Source organism: Anomaloglossus baeobatrachus, chromosome 5 (assembly GCF_048569485.1).
Source record: "Anomaloglossus baeobatrachus isolate aAnoBae1 chromosome 5, aAnoBae1.hap1, whole genome shotgun sequence".
NCBI classification, from domain to species: Eukaryota; Metazoa; Chordata; class Amphibia; order Anura; family Aromobatidae; genus Anomaloglossus; species Anomaloglossus baeobatrachus.
In genome coordinates, this window is record NC_134357.1 from 519,206,080 (window position 1) to 519,220,641 (window position 14,562).

General features: G+C 45.9%; 1 protein-coding gene across 2 annotated transcripts in view; it reads right to left on the reverse strand.

The window, feature by feature from the left end:
* The window catches only part of LOC142312036 (uncharacterized), a 63,884-nt gene that overhangs the window by 13,025 nt on the left and 36,297 nt on the right, over positions 1–14,562 (reverse strand). Inside the window, exons 1-4 of one of the 2 annotated variants that reach the window (XM_075350908.1) lie at positions 9,819–9,950; positions 9,510–9,689; positions 9,304–9,427; positions 4,369–4,466 (exon numbers count right to left, since the gene is read on the reverse strand). The exons of the other annotated variant lie outside the window; for it this stretch is intronic. Coding sequence (XP_075207023.1) covers positions 4,369–4,466; positions 9,304–9,427; positions 9,510–9,689; positions 9,819–9,896 — 480 coding nt within the window. The 5' untranslated portion in view covers positions 9,897–9,950. Of the gene's footprint in view, positions 1–4,368; positions 4,467–9,303; positions 9,428–9,509; positions 9,690–9,818; positions 9,951–14,562 lie in introns of those variants that run through there. 2 annotated transcript variants of the gene reach the window in all.

Sequence of the window (14,562 nt, forward strand, 5' to 3'; positions counted from 1 at the left end):
AAAGAACAAATGGGATGATCGCTTAGTCAACCCCACTAAGCTCTAAAGAAAACACATGGAGCACAAATAGGGGGAAGTGAACAAATAACTTCTCTCCAAGAAGACTCAAGGAGAGAAACAGCATCAAACAACAATGTTATGTATCCAAGGCCTTGCATCCTATACAGGCCTTGTATGCAAACTGACTTGCATAATCCACTCCCATAAGAAGGCGCTGCCGAAATGCACGTCGGGGTGGGCAATGCATGTGCAATCCTGGTGGTGCTGCATGTAGAGGTAAACGCTTATGATCTATTTCTATACAATACATAGTTGCTGCATACATGTCACTAGGTCAATTAACCTAGTATTAGACATACATGCATGTCTTTGTTTTGCATATTGAGGTAAATGTGACATATCTTTATACACTATATATGTACTGCATACACGTGTATTGGATAATTAGTCCTGAATGCTGAATACACAGGCACATGACAATACTCCCCATATGTTTTATCCACATTGCTCTGCTCTATACCTTTGAGTCTTGGATTTCATATGGTTTATATACATCAACTTTAAATTTCACAGTTACTACCTCATAGCACCGACACTTTGTTTTATTTGCAATTTTGAAAGGCATATTTAATTTTTTTTATTTTTTTAAGGTCTGCTATGTGTGACATATGATCAATCATTTATTTATACAAATAGTGTTACAAGGGCAGAGCACTATTTGCAGTATCTTGTTACATATGCACATAGGACCTGGTTAATCTTATACAGTGGAACCTTGGTTTAAGAGTAACTTGGTTTGAGAGCGTTTTGCAAGACAAGCAAAGCTTTCTAAAAATTTGTAACTTGGTTTAAGAGCAATGCTTTGCAATAAGAGCAAATTACCACCGTGTACATTTCTGGTTCCGTCCTTTCACTACGTTCTGACCCGCTCTGGAGGTAACTTTCTGTCCATATTTACTGTTTACTGTATACAGTATACCATTATATACAGTACGGTATATACTGTCAAGGGAGGAATTTTGGGTAAAGAGAGCTAATGGTATCTTCATACAGGGTATCCAGAGACCGGTGCCGTATTAGCTGTATATCAGTGCCGATATTAATGTATCAGACAATGAACACATGAGACATGTTCTCCTTGAGCCAGCGTCACCAACTGAACTCGTGTAATCTATAGCTCAGATTTTAGTATTACATTTCAACCTTCAGATATGTACAAAAAGTATCAATCTATTTTCTCTCACACATCGAAGCCACATAGGGAGGGTTGGGGAGTGTAGGTACACACATTTCATCCCACAGATGACACACATTCCTTCTTTGTGTGGAACTACTGATAAGCATAAATACTTTCTTTGTTCATTGTTCGTACATCTGTTCACTTATCCTTGGTAACCCCTTCATGACTATACAGCTTAGAATTATATTATGGGTCTATGCGATGGCTACATAGACAGACAGATAATTATGCTACTACATCTATATTTTGATTATTTACATACACAGATATTCTTAATACGTTTAAACAAATAAGCCATAGTTCAGGCCACCTCCACAATACTATATAGCATTTCTATCAATTTGCATTTGTGGATATAATATTGTACACTCTTTCGGCTAACCATTACAGCACATTGCTTGTACTGTACGTCTCGGACACCAACAATTGTACTGTAAGCTAATGTGCAGTTTAAATTTGTTTTACATGTTTTTTACTGTACAGTAAGTATTTTGTATTAGTGTACTGTAATAATTTTATATGAATACAGTACATTATTTTGTATTACTGTAATAAGTTTGTATAAATACTGTAAATATGTTTGGGTTGTGGAACGAATTGTCTACGTTTTAATTATTTCCTATGGGAAAATTCGCTTTGATATAAGAGTAACTTGGTTTAAGAGTACGCTCCTGGAACCAATTATGCTCGTAATCCAAGGTTCCACTATATATATATATATATATATATTTTTTTTCTGTGTCTTTTTCTGGCTCTGTACAATTTTTGTGACACACTGTTGTTTCCAGACAACTGTTATTTTATCAAATAAAGTTGATAAGTATTTGTTAGACCTTTATGAGGCGTTTTTCTTCCTTTGGTTCTATAATCCAATAATTGCATGATAAAGGCAGCAGGTGAAAGAAAGGCGATTCCGGCAGCTAATAGGAAAGGGTTCGTTACAGTTAGAGCAGTCAGATAGTGGAGTGCCCAACAACAAGAAGTAGTAATGGCAGACACGATAACTTTTAAAAAGGGCTGGATGATTTCTTCAGTACACACAACATTGTCGGTTATAGATGATTTAATGACAAAAATGTATAATTGGTGGAGGAAGAATGAACCTCTTATCTATCCCAAAATAGTATCAATAAAAATATTATCTCTCCCCGCAAAAAAACAAGCTTTCACACAGCTCCATCGATCGAAAAATTAAAACGTTACTGGTATCTTGAAAATGGAGACCCGAAAACCAACATTTTTTTTTCAAAACTTTTGATTTTTTTGTTCAACACTAAAATAATCAAAATCTAGATGTTTGGTATCGTCATAATTATACTGATGAGTAGAATCATATTGCAATGTACGCTGTAAAAACGATTCCCTTAAAACTATTCCAGAATTGTGTATATCTACTTCTCACCGCCTCCTGTCGGGGAGGGTGCGGGCACACAGCTTTCTCTGACCTCATGGTCATCTCCTAGCTCTGCTTTCATCTTCAGCTTTCAGTTTCATGTGTACTAATACGCACGAGGCTGATATAAAAAGCATAAAAATAGCTTCACCGGCATCATAAACTCCTGTAGAGGCATAATTGTAACCTCTGCTCATGAAGTTGGTAACGTGTTGAGATATGGAACCAACATCTAGCGCCGATGACCGTGCCGTATTTGAACTCAAGTCACTCAATTTTCCTATTTTAACCCCTTAACGACCGCAGGCAGTAATATTACGTCCTAGTGGTCAGTGTTACTGCCTGCGGTCTGCCGCCGGCAGCATGCCATGATCGGCACACATCTCAGCTTATTTTCACAGCTGAGATGTGTGCCTGCTAGGCACGAGCAGAATCGTTATCTGCTCGTGCTGTTTAACCCCTTAAATGGCGCTATCAATATGTGACAGCGCCATTATAACGGCATCGGCTGTAAACATTGATCACGTGACTTTCGGTGGTTGTCATGGTAGCACAGGGTCATGTGATGACTCCTGTAGCTCACATGAATTACTTTCGGTTTCACTCGGCCCGGAGCAGAGTGAAGCAGAAAATGAGCGTATCTGCTGTTTGCAGCTGTGTTGGTGTGATCAGCAGATATGGCAGAGCGATCGGATTACTGATCCATGTAGTCCCTAGGGGCACTAGTAAAATAAAATAAAAAAAAAAGTAGTTTTAAAAAATAAAAAAACAACCTAAAAGTTCAAATCCCCCTCCTTTCACCCAATTGAAAATTAAAGGGTTAAAAAAAATAAAAAATATACACACATTTGTTATCGCTGCGTTCAGAAATGCCCGATGTATCAAAATATAAAATCAATTAATTATCAAAATATAAAATCAATTAATCTGATCAGTAAACGGCGTAGCGGCAAAAAAAATCCAAACGCCAAAATTACATTTTTTTGGTCGCCACAAATTTTGCGCAAAATGCATTAACAGGCGATCAAAACGTACCATGTGCGCCAAAATGGTACCGTTAAAAACGTCAGCCCAAGACGCAAAAAGTAAGCTGTCACTGAGCCATAGATCCCGAAAAGTGAGAACGCTACAGGTCACAGAATATGTCGTAAAACGTGCGCCACTTTTTTCGGACAAACTTTCGATTTTTTTTTAACCCCTTATATAAAAGTAAACCTATACATGTTTGGTGTCTACAAACTCGCACTGACCTGAGGCATCACACCCACACATCAGTGTTACCATATAGTGAACACAGTGAATAAAATATCTCAAATTTTTTCTGCATTTGGAATTTTTTTGCCGTTTTCCAGTACACTATATGGTAAAACTTATGGATTCATTCAAAAGTACAGCTCGTTCTCCAAAAAATGAGCCCTTGCATGACCATATTGACTGAAAAATAAAAGTTACGTCTCTCGGAAGAAGAATGGCGAAAAGAAAACAAAAAGCGGAAAGCAAAAAAAAAAAAAAAGCCGGTCGTGAAGGAGTTAACATGGTTTCACACTTAAAATAGATAACTTCATTTTCTGCTGTTCTCTGGGGTCATGGGTCTAATTTCCCCATATAGAAAATTGTGTATTAAGAGTTGGCTATTCAGTGTACAACACTGGTGGGTAAAACAGGACTGAACACAAGACCTTCACAGCCGTCTACACATCATAGGGGGATTTCATGACACCTTCTCTCCATCTACCTGATGATCCTGAGGAACATTAGGATCTTCTTGTTTACAGTCCTGTTGAAGAAGAGGACGGGGACATCTCTCTGGTGTTGTCCTCTCACTGGATAGAGCTGGAGGAGAAAGAAGGTTAATAGACTTAATAGCTGTCTACATATCTGAAGGGATGTCGCAGTGTAAAGGGATCATCCTTATTCTCATTTGGAAATGGAAACACGAGAAGCAATGGAATGAAACTGAAAAGGAGAACACACAGATTAGATATTAGAAAAAGCTTTTTGAGAGTGAGGGTGATCAATGAGTGGAACAGGCTGCCATGAGAGGTAATGACTTCTCCTTCAATGGAAGTCTTGAAACAGAGGTTGAAGTGAAATATGATTTTTTTATTTCCTATTAGCAGGTTCCTGGCCGCCCATAAAATTGTAGGCTTTTTCAGCCCCAATAGAGGCATTTTAGATAGGGACCCAGCAAAAAGAAATACACCTGGGTGCTGGCTGCTGGGCTCACATAAAACTGGCTTTTTTATCCGCTAAGGCTGTGTTCACACACTGCGTTTTTGACCTGCGTTTTTGGTCCGTTTTTGCTGCAGAAATTTCTTGAGAAATTCTTGTAACCTTTCTGCAGACATTCCCCAGCAAAACCTATGGCAAAAAAAATTAGCTGTGCGCACACTGCGTTTTTTTCTTAAGAAAATTCTTTCAGTAGATTTTCTTAAGAAAAAGAATGAGCATGTCACTTCTTTTCTGCAGCTAACTGCGTTATTTGCCATAGATAATTGGCACAATAACGCAGGGAGCAACCAGCGGTAAAAACGCACCAAAAACGCCCCGAAAACGCACCAAAAACGCAGGTGCGTTTTTGGTGCGTTTTTTAACGCAGGTGCACTAATCCTTCACTCTTAAGAAATTTCTTAAGAAAAATCATTTTTCTAGTGTGAACATAGCCTAAGTGTCTCAATTATTAAAATGTATTTCCTTAGCGGTAATATGGCACCCCTGAGGCTTCAGTCGCCACAGGGTACTGGATCCCGGGTAAGGAAAAGGTCATTCGGTAACCACCACAATCCATAACACACAGTCAGTTCCCCTCCCACTGGGACTGGGTTTTGGTAGGGACCTGGGGGTGGCCATCACAAATGGTGGACCACCTGCCCACTAGTTCAGCAACCCGGCGGGTAGAGCTAGACACTGGGGAGCAAGGCGACACACACACACACACACACACACACACACAGACTAGGAACAAGTGAGACGTGGGGAGAACACGGTCGCTGAGGAGAGAGCTGTGCCATAGCTCCCTCTGGACCGAGCACATAGAACGGGGTGCGGAACCCTAGGCTGGGTGGGCACTGCACGTGGGTGTTGCTCTAGTCGAGGTCCACTTTTTTCAGTCTGTCAAAATAAATTCACTTGCATTCATACTTTGTCCTCCATTACTTTTAATTTAATTTCATTTAATTTACCCATTCATTTTTCCCTTAAGCAGCAGTATTAGCAGTGAGCCTGAAATTTTCTATTTCCCCGAGTAATCCCCCAGACTCCCGTAGGCGCGTCAGTAACCCATGTCTAAATTCCTGGATTAAGGGCTCATGCGCACGTTGCGTTCTGGCCAGTGCAGAAATAAATGCACCCTCTGGCGGACTTGATGCTGCGTGTTGACAAAAAGAATGCATCCAAAACGCATGTATTTTGGATGCATTTTGCATGCATTTTACATGCATTTTTGTCAGTGCGGTCCCCCGGCAATTCAGCTCTGCTGCATGCCCGCAGACACAGACAGAGCCGGGCAATGAGAATGAACTCGGATGAACTTCACCCGACTTCATTGTCATCCTGTGACTCTGTCTTTGTGTGCTGTCATGAACTCAGATGAATCTCCGAGGTCAGTGCCAGGACACAGGAGTCCGCAGCAGTGACGTCAGAGCTTCACCCGATTTCACTGACATCGCGCAGCTCTCTCTCTGTGTCGAAGCCTGATTTGCGGTCACACGTGAAGGACTCGCCTGTGATCACAAATCCCTTGAGTGACTACAGTGAGCCGCGCGATCAGCCGTGCTTTCACTCAGGTTACTCGCGGCTACAGCTGCAGTCCTCCACCTGAGAGCGGTGGCCGCGAGTAACCTCAATGACAGCACAGTTGATCGCGCGACTCACTTCAGTTGCTGCATGTGTCGCGGGCGGAGGAGGGGACGCCGCGTTCTCCCTCTGCTCGGGTCCGGCCGCCGCGGCTGCTGCGGCCTGCCGCTGCTCGGTGGCTCGAGCGATGGGCCGGATCCCCGGGACTCGAGCGGCGCTCCTCGCCCGTGAGTGAAAGGGGATTGGGTTTTGGGATAGTTTATTGTCCGTGACGCCACCCACGGTTGTGGTGATTTGTTAACACCACCGCTGCTCTGTATGGGGAGCCCGGGAGTGATGGTATGGAGCAGCCAGTTGTTGGTTTGCCCCTCCGTGGGTAGGGGTTGTGGTGCTCCCGGGGCCCGGTGATGGGATTGGGATGGTGGACAGGCGGGTATGGGGCCTGTGAAGGTGCAGGGGCGCAGGGGCAGCGCTGTGCCGCACGGCACGGAGGTACTCACACAGCCAGTAAACACGACACAGTTCTCGGTAAACAAACGACTGGTTGGACGGGTCCCTCAGACGGTTCACGCTGCTGATGTTCCCTGCAGTTAGCGGTGACGGTCTCTTCCCTGCACCTATGAAAGTCTCTTTGGTAGCGATGGGTCCCCACCGGTTACCCACTCCTCGGCTTCAAGCTGGGCCGAAGGAGCCCTACTTTGCCCGCAGGCGCTGGCCCTGGGAAACTGGTGCCCTGGCGGTGGCGGTGTCTCCCCTTCTCGGTCGGACTGTTGCCTTCAATCGGGACTTGATTGTTAGGAGACAGACGTCCCCTTCACTGACGGATTTGGCAAATTATGGCGACTCCTAGCCTTGCCGGGATCCGAAAGGCCCCTGCCCTGGTGCTGACTGTTCTTCGTATACTGCTCCAGTACCGCCGGGTCACCACCCGTTCGCGGTCCTTCCAGCAACCTCCAAACAGTCCCACTGCAGACTATCACCGCCGTCTGCTGACCTTGCTGTCACAGTCCGGGGCACACACCCGGACCACCTTCAGGCTTTACTACTCTCTTTTCTGTCACTTCAGCTTTTCTCTTTAGCTCCACTACTACTTCACTTCCTTCTACTTTCACTTCCCTCACTGTTCTGCCTGGTTCTTCCCGCCTCCAGGGCTGTGAACTCCTCGGTGGGTGGAGCCAACCGCTAGGCCCACCCCCTGGTGTGGACATCAGCCCCTGGAGGAAGGCAACAAGGATTTTGGTAGCTTGGTGTATCTGCAGGGAATGTGGGGTGCGTGTGGTGTTGTGACCTGTGACCCCTGGCTTGCCCAGGGCGTCACACATGGAGTTCACAGGTGCGGCAGTGATCTACTGCCGCTCCTGTCAGTTTCTGATGTAGCAGAGATGAAAGCATCGTGGGACGTTGCGTGGATTACGTCGTACCTGGAGGTGTTTTTGAGGGGCTAATAAAGTTGTGAAAGGGGGTGTTTTTTTTGTCTTTCATTACAAATAAAGGATTTTTTTAGATGTGTGTTTATTTTCTTTAACTTACAGGTTAATCATGGAAGGTATCTCGGGGAGACGCCTGCCATGATTAACCTAGGACTTAGTGGCAGCTATGGGCTGCTGCCATTAACTCCTTATTACCCCGTTTGCCACCGCACCAGGGCAATTCGGGATGAGCCAGGTAGAGTCCCGGGACTGTCGCATCTAATGGATGCGGCAATTCCGGGTGGCTGCTGACTGATATTGTTAGGCTGGGGGGCTCCTTGTAATGTGGAGCTCCCCATCCTGAGAATACAAGCCTTCAGCCGTGTGGCTTTACCCTGGCTGGTATCAAAATTGGGGGGGACCGCACGACGTTTTTTTTTTTAATTACTTATTTATTTTTATTACTGCTCGATATAGACACACCCACCGGCGGCTGTGATTGGTTGCTGTGAGAAACCTGTTACTCAGCGTGGGGGCGTGTCTGACTGCAACCAATCATAGGCATCGGTGGGCGGGGGAAGCAGGGAATACGAGATGGATTAATGAGCGGAGGAGAAGCCGCCACAGTGTGAACGCAAACCAAGATCAGGCGTGCATAGCATGGTGGTAACCAGCCACCAGACATTTGTAGCATAACTACAACCAAACAGAGAGAGGGGAGCTAGCACGATCTGAAAATGGCATGCGTCATATAAAAAGTGCAAATTCACAGATTTATTCCAACTGTACTTGGTTTGCAATATATTCCTCCTGTTGGTAGCTGTTCACATTCAGTTGCCTCACCCCTTTCCACAGGCAATGCTAATTAAGCACCATACTTGGATCTGGTCCACCTTTATCAGTGGTTGCTGTCTGGCACTGGGAGGGTCAGTTCTGATATAGTCCTGGTAGGTGTAGAGCTTGCTCCACATACAGGGACCTGGGCTGGCCTCTATCCATAATTGCCTCTTTTGCAACATGGAAGCGGCTATATACAGGTTACACGTATGTGTGCTCCATTATGGTTCTGCTTTTAACTTTATCTAGGAGGCCGCATGGCACATGAAATAGATAATATAGTGTAGGACCCCCCTATTAAGATTTGCCGTGACGTTGGCAGGGGTGGCTCAAAGAATTGATCAATTATTTGCTAAAAAATAAAAAATAAGCATCGTGCGCATGAGCCCTTAATGTTTGCCTGCCTTACAGTTTCAGAGGGTAGCAGTTTATTTGTTCACATAGAGGCTGGACAAACATCTGTTTGAGATAGTTGAGGGAATGCTGCATTCAGTAGAGAGTTGGACAAGATGACCCTGGAGGCCCCTTCCTACTAATATTCTATGATTCCATGAAACACATACAAGGACTGACTTAATTCTTTACATACAGATAATTATAGGCCGTGTGTATTTAGTCCTGTCTATTACCTGGTGATGTGAGGGGCTGGGGAACCTCCTTCATGACGTCCTTGTACAGATCTTTGTGTCCTTCTAAATACTCCCACTCCTCCATCGAGAAATAGATGGCGACGTCCTGACACCTTATAGGAACCTGACACATACAATGATACAGTCATCCCCCGATCCCTTCACAGCATTGCTGTATAATTTCCCAGCATTCCCAGCAGGGTCACCTCTCCAGTCAGCAGCTCAATCATCTTGTAGATGAGTTCTAGGATCTTCTGGTCATTGATGTCCTCATGTATCAGGGGGTGAGGTGGAGGCCCCTTGATTGGGCTCAGGGGTCTTCCCCATCCCTCAGACACAGGGTCCTGGCAGCGCTCACTAGAGGTCTTCTTCACTACTGTGTAATCCTGGATATGGAGAGACACATTAATAAATCTCACTACAGACATTTCCAGAGTCCTCACCTCTCCAGTTCTGTCCATCTGTTATTCCCATAGATAAGAATGATGTAATGTGACGTCATCAGAATCTCTCACCTCTCCAGTAAGCCGGAAGAGGATCTCTAGGGTGAGGTGTAATATCCTCTCCCCCATCTTGTCCCTGTCCCTATCCATTCTTGATGGGACAATCAGGACAATTCTCTTATATAGAAGATCTGAGAGGATCCGATATTGTAGGGACCTGAATGGGGAGAAGATGACGATGTAACATCATAAAGATCCCATGTAAGAAGTCTCCGGAGCGGTTACCGGCTTCACATGATCACTACATCCAGTCCTGGCCCCGTCCTGCCCCCGGTATAACACACAATCCACCTATAGTCACACACAGAGATTTATCATAGAATCTGGATAACACCTCTCCAGCGTTAGATTGTTTTTTAATTTCCCTACCTGATTGGTGACTCTCATTTCTTTTCTCTGCCCCTAGTAAAATACCATTTGGCGTCTTCTGCTATTTCCAGCTCCGCTCTGGTCCCGTTGCTCTATCTTGTGGCAGCTTCTGACTGACCAGACGTCAGAAACAACAATCACAGCTCTCACTGCAATCCATCCAATGCAAACTACTAAAGGGCGTTTTACACGTCGTAAGAGACGCACATCCGGCATCGTAAGTATGATTGTAGCGTGTAAAACCTCCATGCAATTGCGATTGAAGGAAAATCCGTTCATCGCATGCACGTCGTTCATTTCTCAAAGATTGAACGTGCGGTTGTGCAATGTTCCCGAGGCAGCACACATCGCAGTGTGTGACACCCCGGGAACATTGAACGACAGCTTACCTCCATCCGCGGCTCCCAACGACAATGCGGAAGGAAGAAGGTGGGCGGGATGTTTACATCCCGCTCATCTCCGCCCCTCCGCTTCTATTGGCCGGCTGCCGCGTGACGTCGCTGTGACGCCGAACGTCCCTCTCACTCCAGGAAGTGGATGTTCGCCGCCCACATCGAGGTCGTATGGAAGGTAAGTACGTGTGACAGCTTTTAATCGATTGTGCGGCACGGTCAAAAAATTGAACGTGCCGCACATACGATGGGGGCGGGTCACATTGCATACGATATCGCATGCGTAATTGTACCGTGTAAAGCAGGCTTTACACTGACCTACAAAGCCGTCCTTAATCTGTCCCCTCCATATATCACTAATTTCCCGATATATTCCCACACGTTCTCTCTGCTGCTCCCAAGACGTCTTTCTATCCTCCACACTTGAATATTCCTCACTCAACCACTTCCAAGACTTCTCCCAAGTATCCCGCATCCTCTGGAATTTTGTGCCAGAACACGTTATCCATCACATGCAAAACTTTCAGATGGAACTTGGAAACCCAAGAAATCTTCCTGCCTGCAATAACCGCGCTACCACCTCAAAGCCACCAGAGCCGCCACAACCTCCGACTCACTGTGTCCTCCCCATTATCCTGTAGAAAGTGAACTACATTCTCCTGGAATGGGAAAGCCATACTGAAAGGGTTAATTCCTCCTGCCCCAGTAATGGGGAATCTCCACATACCTCCACCTGCAGAGCCGCACACTAGATATATGGCTGCTCTGTGCTTACAGGACCTGTGATGATGTCACATGGAGGGGAGGAGTCAGGGGTCACATGATCAGCTCCTCAGTATATGCAGGACTCTTCTGTAGTGGATGAGGTGAAGCATGTGTCCGCTCAGGACTTAAAGACGCTTTACACACTACGACATCGCTAAAGCGATCTCGTTGGGGTCACGGAATTTGTGACGCACATCCGGCCGCTTTAGCGATGTTGCTGCGTGTGACACCTATGAGCGATTTTGCATCGTTGCAAAAACGTGCAAAATCGCTCATCAATGACATGGGGGTCAATTCTCGAATATCGTTGCTGCTGCTTGGACGATGTAGTTCGTTGTTCCTGCGGCAGCACACATCGCTACGTGTGACACCGCAGGAACGAGGAACATCTCCTTACCTGCGTCCCGCCCGCAATGAGGAAGGAAGAAGGTGGGCGGGATGTTACGTCCTGCTCATCTCCGTCCCTCCACTTCTATTGGGCAGCCGCTTAGTGACGCCGCTGTGACGCCGCACGGACCGCCCCCTTAGAAAGGAGGCGGTTTGCCGGTCACAGCGACGTCGCTAGGCAGGTAAGTAGTGTGACGGGTCTGGGCGATGTTGTGCGCCACGGGCAGCGATTTGCCCATGTCGCACAACCGATGGTGGGAGGTACCCATGCTAGCGATATCGGTACCGATATCGCAGCGTGTAAAGCGGCCTTTTGAGATGAGAGGACCCATAGACGTTCAGTTCGGTGGGTTCAGATGGACTTTAGATAAAGTTCAGTTTGGGACCCGGACTTGACCTGAAAACCAATGAAAGTCACTAATTGGGCAGTTCGAGTCTCTGCCCACATGCAGGCAGCCATAAACAGAACACTTCCAGGAGAGGATGGGCGAGCTTTTTCCATTTTTTTTCATGTCATGTTCTATGACCGCACATTGTCACTTCAAATACAATCAAAAATTTCAAGGTGACAGATGGGGTATATAATAGAAGTAAAGTACGGCCACTCCATAAAGGCATCAATAAAAGGCAAAAGAGAAGGAGTATTAAATGGCCAACCATATAGTCAGAAAAAATCATCAGGACCATTGTCATTATAATATAAAAACTAAGAAAGTTTATTAGATACAAATTCAGACAATGGTAAAATCACATTAATAGAAAAAAACATGATGGATAGGAGAACAGTCCCAGACAAATAATCCCAAAACAGGAGGACATCAACCCAATGTAGTAAAGGCATATACAAAGAATGGGCAAGCAGCACCCAGAAGATGTAGTAGAGGAAGTTCCTCTGACTGCAAATACAAAAAATTTGTCCCTAGAGCAAGGCTGCTTACCCATTACAAAGTGCAAAAGTGCTTAAATAGTGCCAGGGCAGAAGTCCAGATATTAGTGGGAGAAGCCCCAACGCGTTTCGCTTTGCGTTGCTTCTTCGGGGGTCACTTCAAATGTAGCAGAGATGGAATTGTCGTGGGATCTTGTGTGGATTACGTTGCACCTGGGTATTTTGGGGGTTAACAAAGGGGTGAAAGAGGATGAAGACTTTTGTATTTTAGTTTAAATAAAGGATTTTTTGGTGTTTGTGTGTCGCCCAGGGATATGGGGTACTCGGTACTGGTCAGTGTGTATCTTGAGAATGTCACTGTGGTGGCCGTTACCCAGTTCCGTGCCCTGGGCTCTTTTTGTGATGGGGGTGTATTTATAGGGGATTTAGGTTAATGTTCATACGTGACGCCACTTGCGGTGTTGCGACTATATATATGGAGCCGCCACTGCAGAATGTCACTACTGGGGCTGGTGTTATTTACAGCCTGGATGGTAGGCCCTCCGCAAGCAGGGCCGGGCCCCATAGGATGGGTGATGTAGCGCGCGTCGGAAGAAGGTAGTCCACACAGAGGTTTAGTGCAACTGGTTTTTATTCACTGCTGGTTGGTGATAGCTAGTTACCTGAGGCCAGCTGGTTTCACCTCCAGGTCCCCTTCGTCCCCATGCAAGTTTAGTACTCTGGCACATTCTCCCCCTGCACCTGTCTCTGGTAAATGGGTGACCGTGGCATAGAGCAACTGGGGGTCCCCGTCAGATGGTTTGTCCACTTCTGTCCGCCTGACGGTAGAGTGAATCCTGTGGGGTTGGAGTCTCTGGTCCTGTCCCCGGCTCTCCCTTTTCTACTGAGTCTTTGGATTCTTAAGGGCAGCGAGGTTCTTGATGGTCCCTCACTGTGCAGGTGTTAACAGGTCGGCTTGGAGCTCTTTCCTGTCCTAGGGTCCTGTACTTCGTCGGTGCGTAGTTCAGGGAGTACTCCACCGTACCCACCGGCAACTACTCTCCTGGGTACCAGGTTACTGTTAACCCTGCGTCAGACCGTCTCCTTCACGTCCACCTTCACTCTCTTACTCCGACTCTCTTACTGCACATCCTGTCCCTCCCACCTGGTCAACTAGTGGACTGGACTGGCTCCACCTCTAGACGGCCATCCATTGGTCTGACCCTAGCTTTGCACCATTGCAAGGGGGATTGTTGGGAAAAAACTGGGATTACTTGGGTTTTTTGGTGTTACTGGCACTGGTCTCCCGGGGCCCTAGGGGATATGCCCTGCATCCTTGTGGGGATGCAGAACCTTGTAGCACCCTGATGGCTTCAGGGGCGCTACATTTGTGTAAATGTTTTTTCACTTACAGATTAGTAATGGGGCGATCTCAAAGACATCTCCAATTACTAATCTAGGGCTTAATGGCAGCTGTGAGCTATAAGCCCCTTATTACTCCAATTGCCACCGCACTAGGGCAATCGCCATGAGCCTCGTAAAGTTCCGGTATAGATGCGACAATCCTGGACGGCTGCAGGCTGCTATTTTTAAGCTGGGGGGCCCAATGAGCATAGGTATCCTGTTAAACTAATGAAGGAGTTAAAATTTTTTAGACCTGACAAAAATGTATAGGGGCAGAGTACCCACTAATTGAAACAAAAAAATGCTTGAGGGGTTTGTGTTGTGAATACATTTGAATAGGATTCCAGTTTGGGATTCCTTCTTGTGGTCATTGCTGGTAATGCAGCTGAATTGCTGAGAGAAAACTGGACAACTGAGCAGGATTTGAAATCAGGCCATTACATTTTTACATATAACTATGTAGCTTCCTTTTGTTCCTTGCCGGTGCTCAATTGTATTTGGTGTGTTCTAAGGACTTCCTGAAACCAGCCCTGTTCTCTGTGTCTACCAGAACTCCTCTCAGATAAGTTGGTCT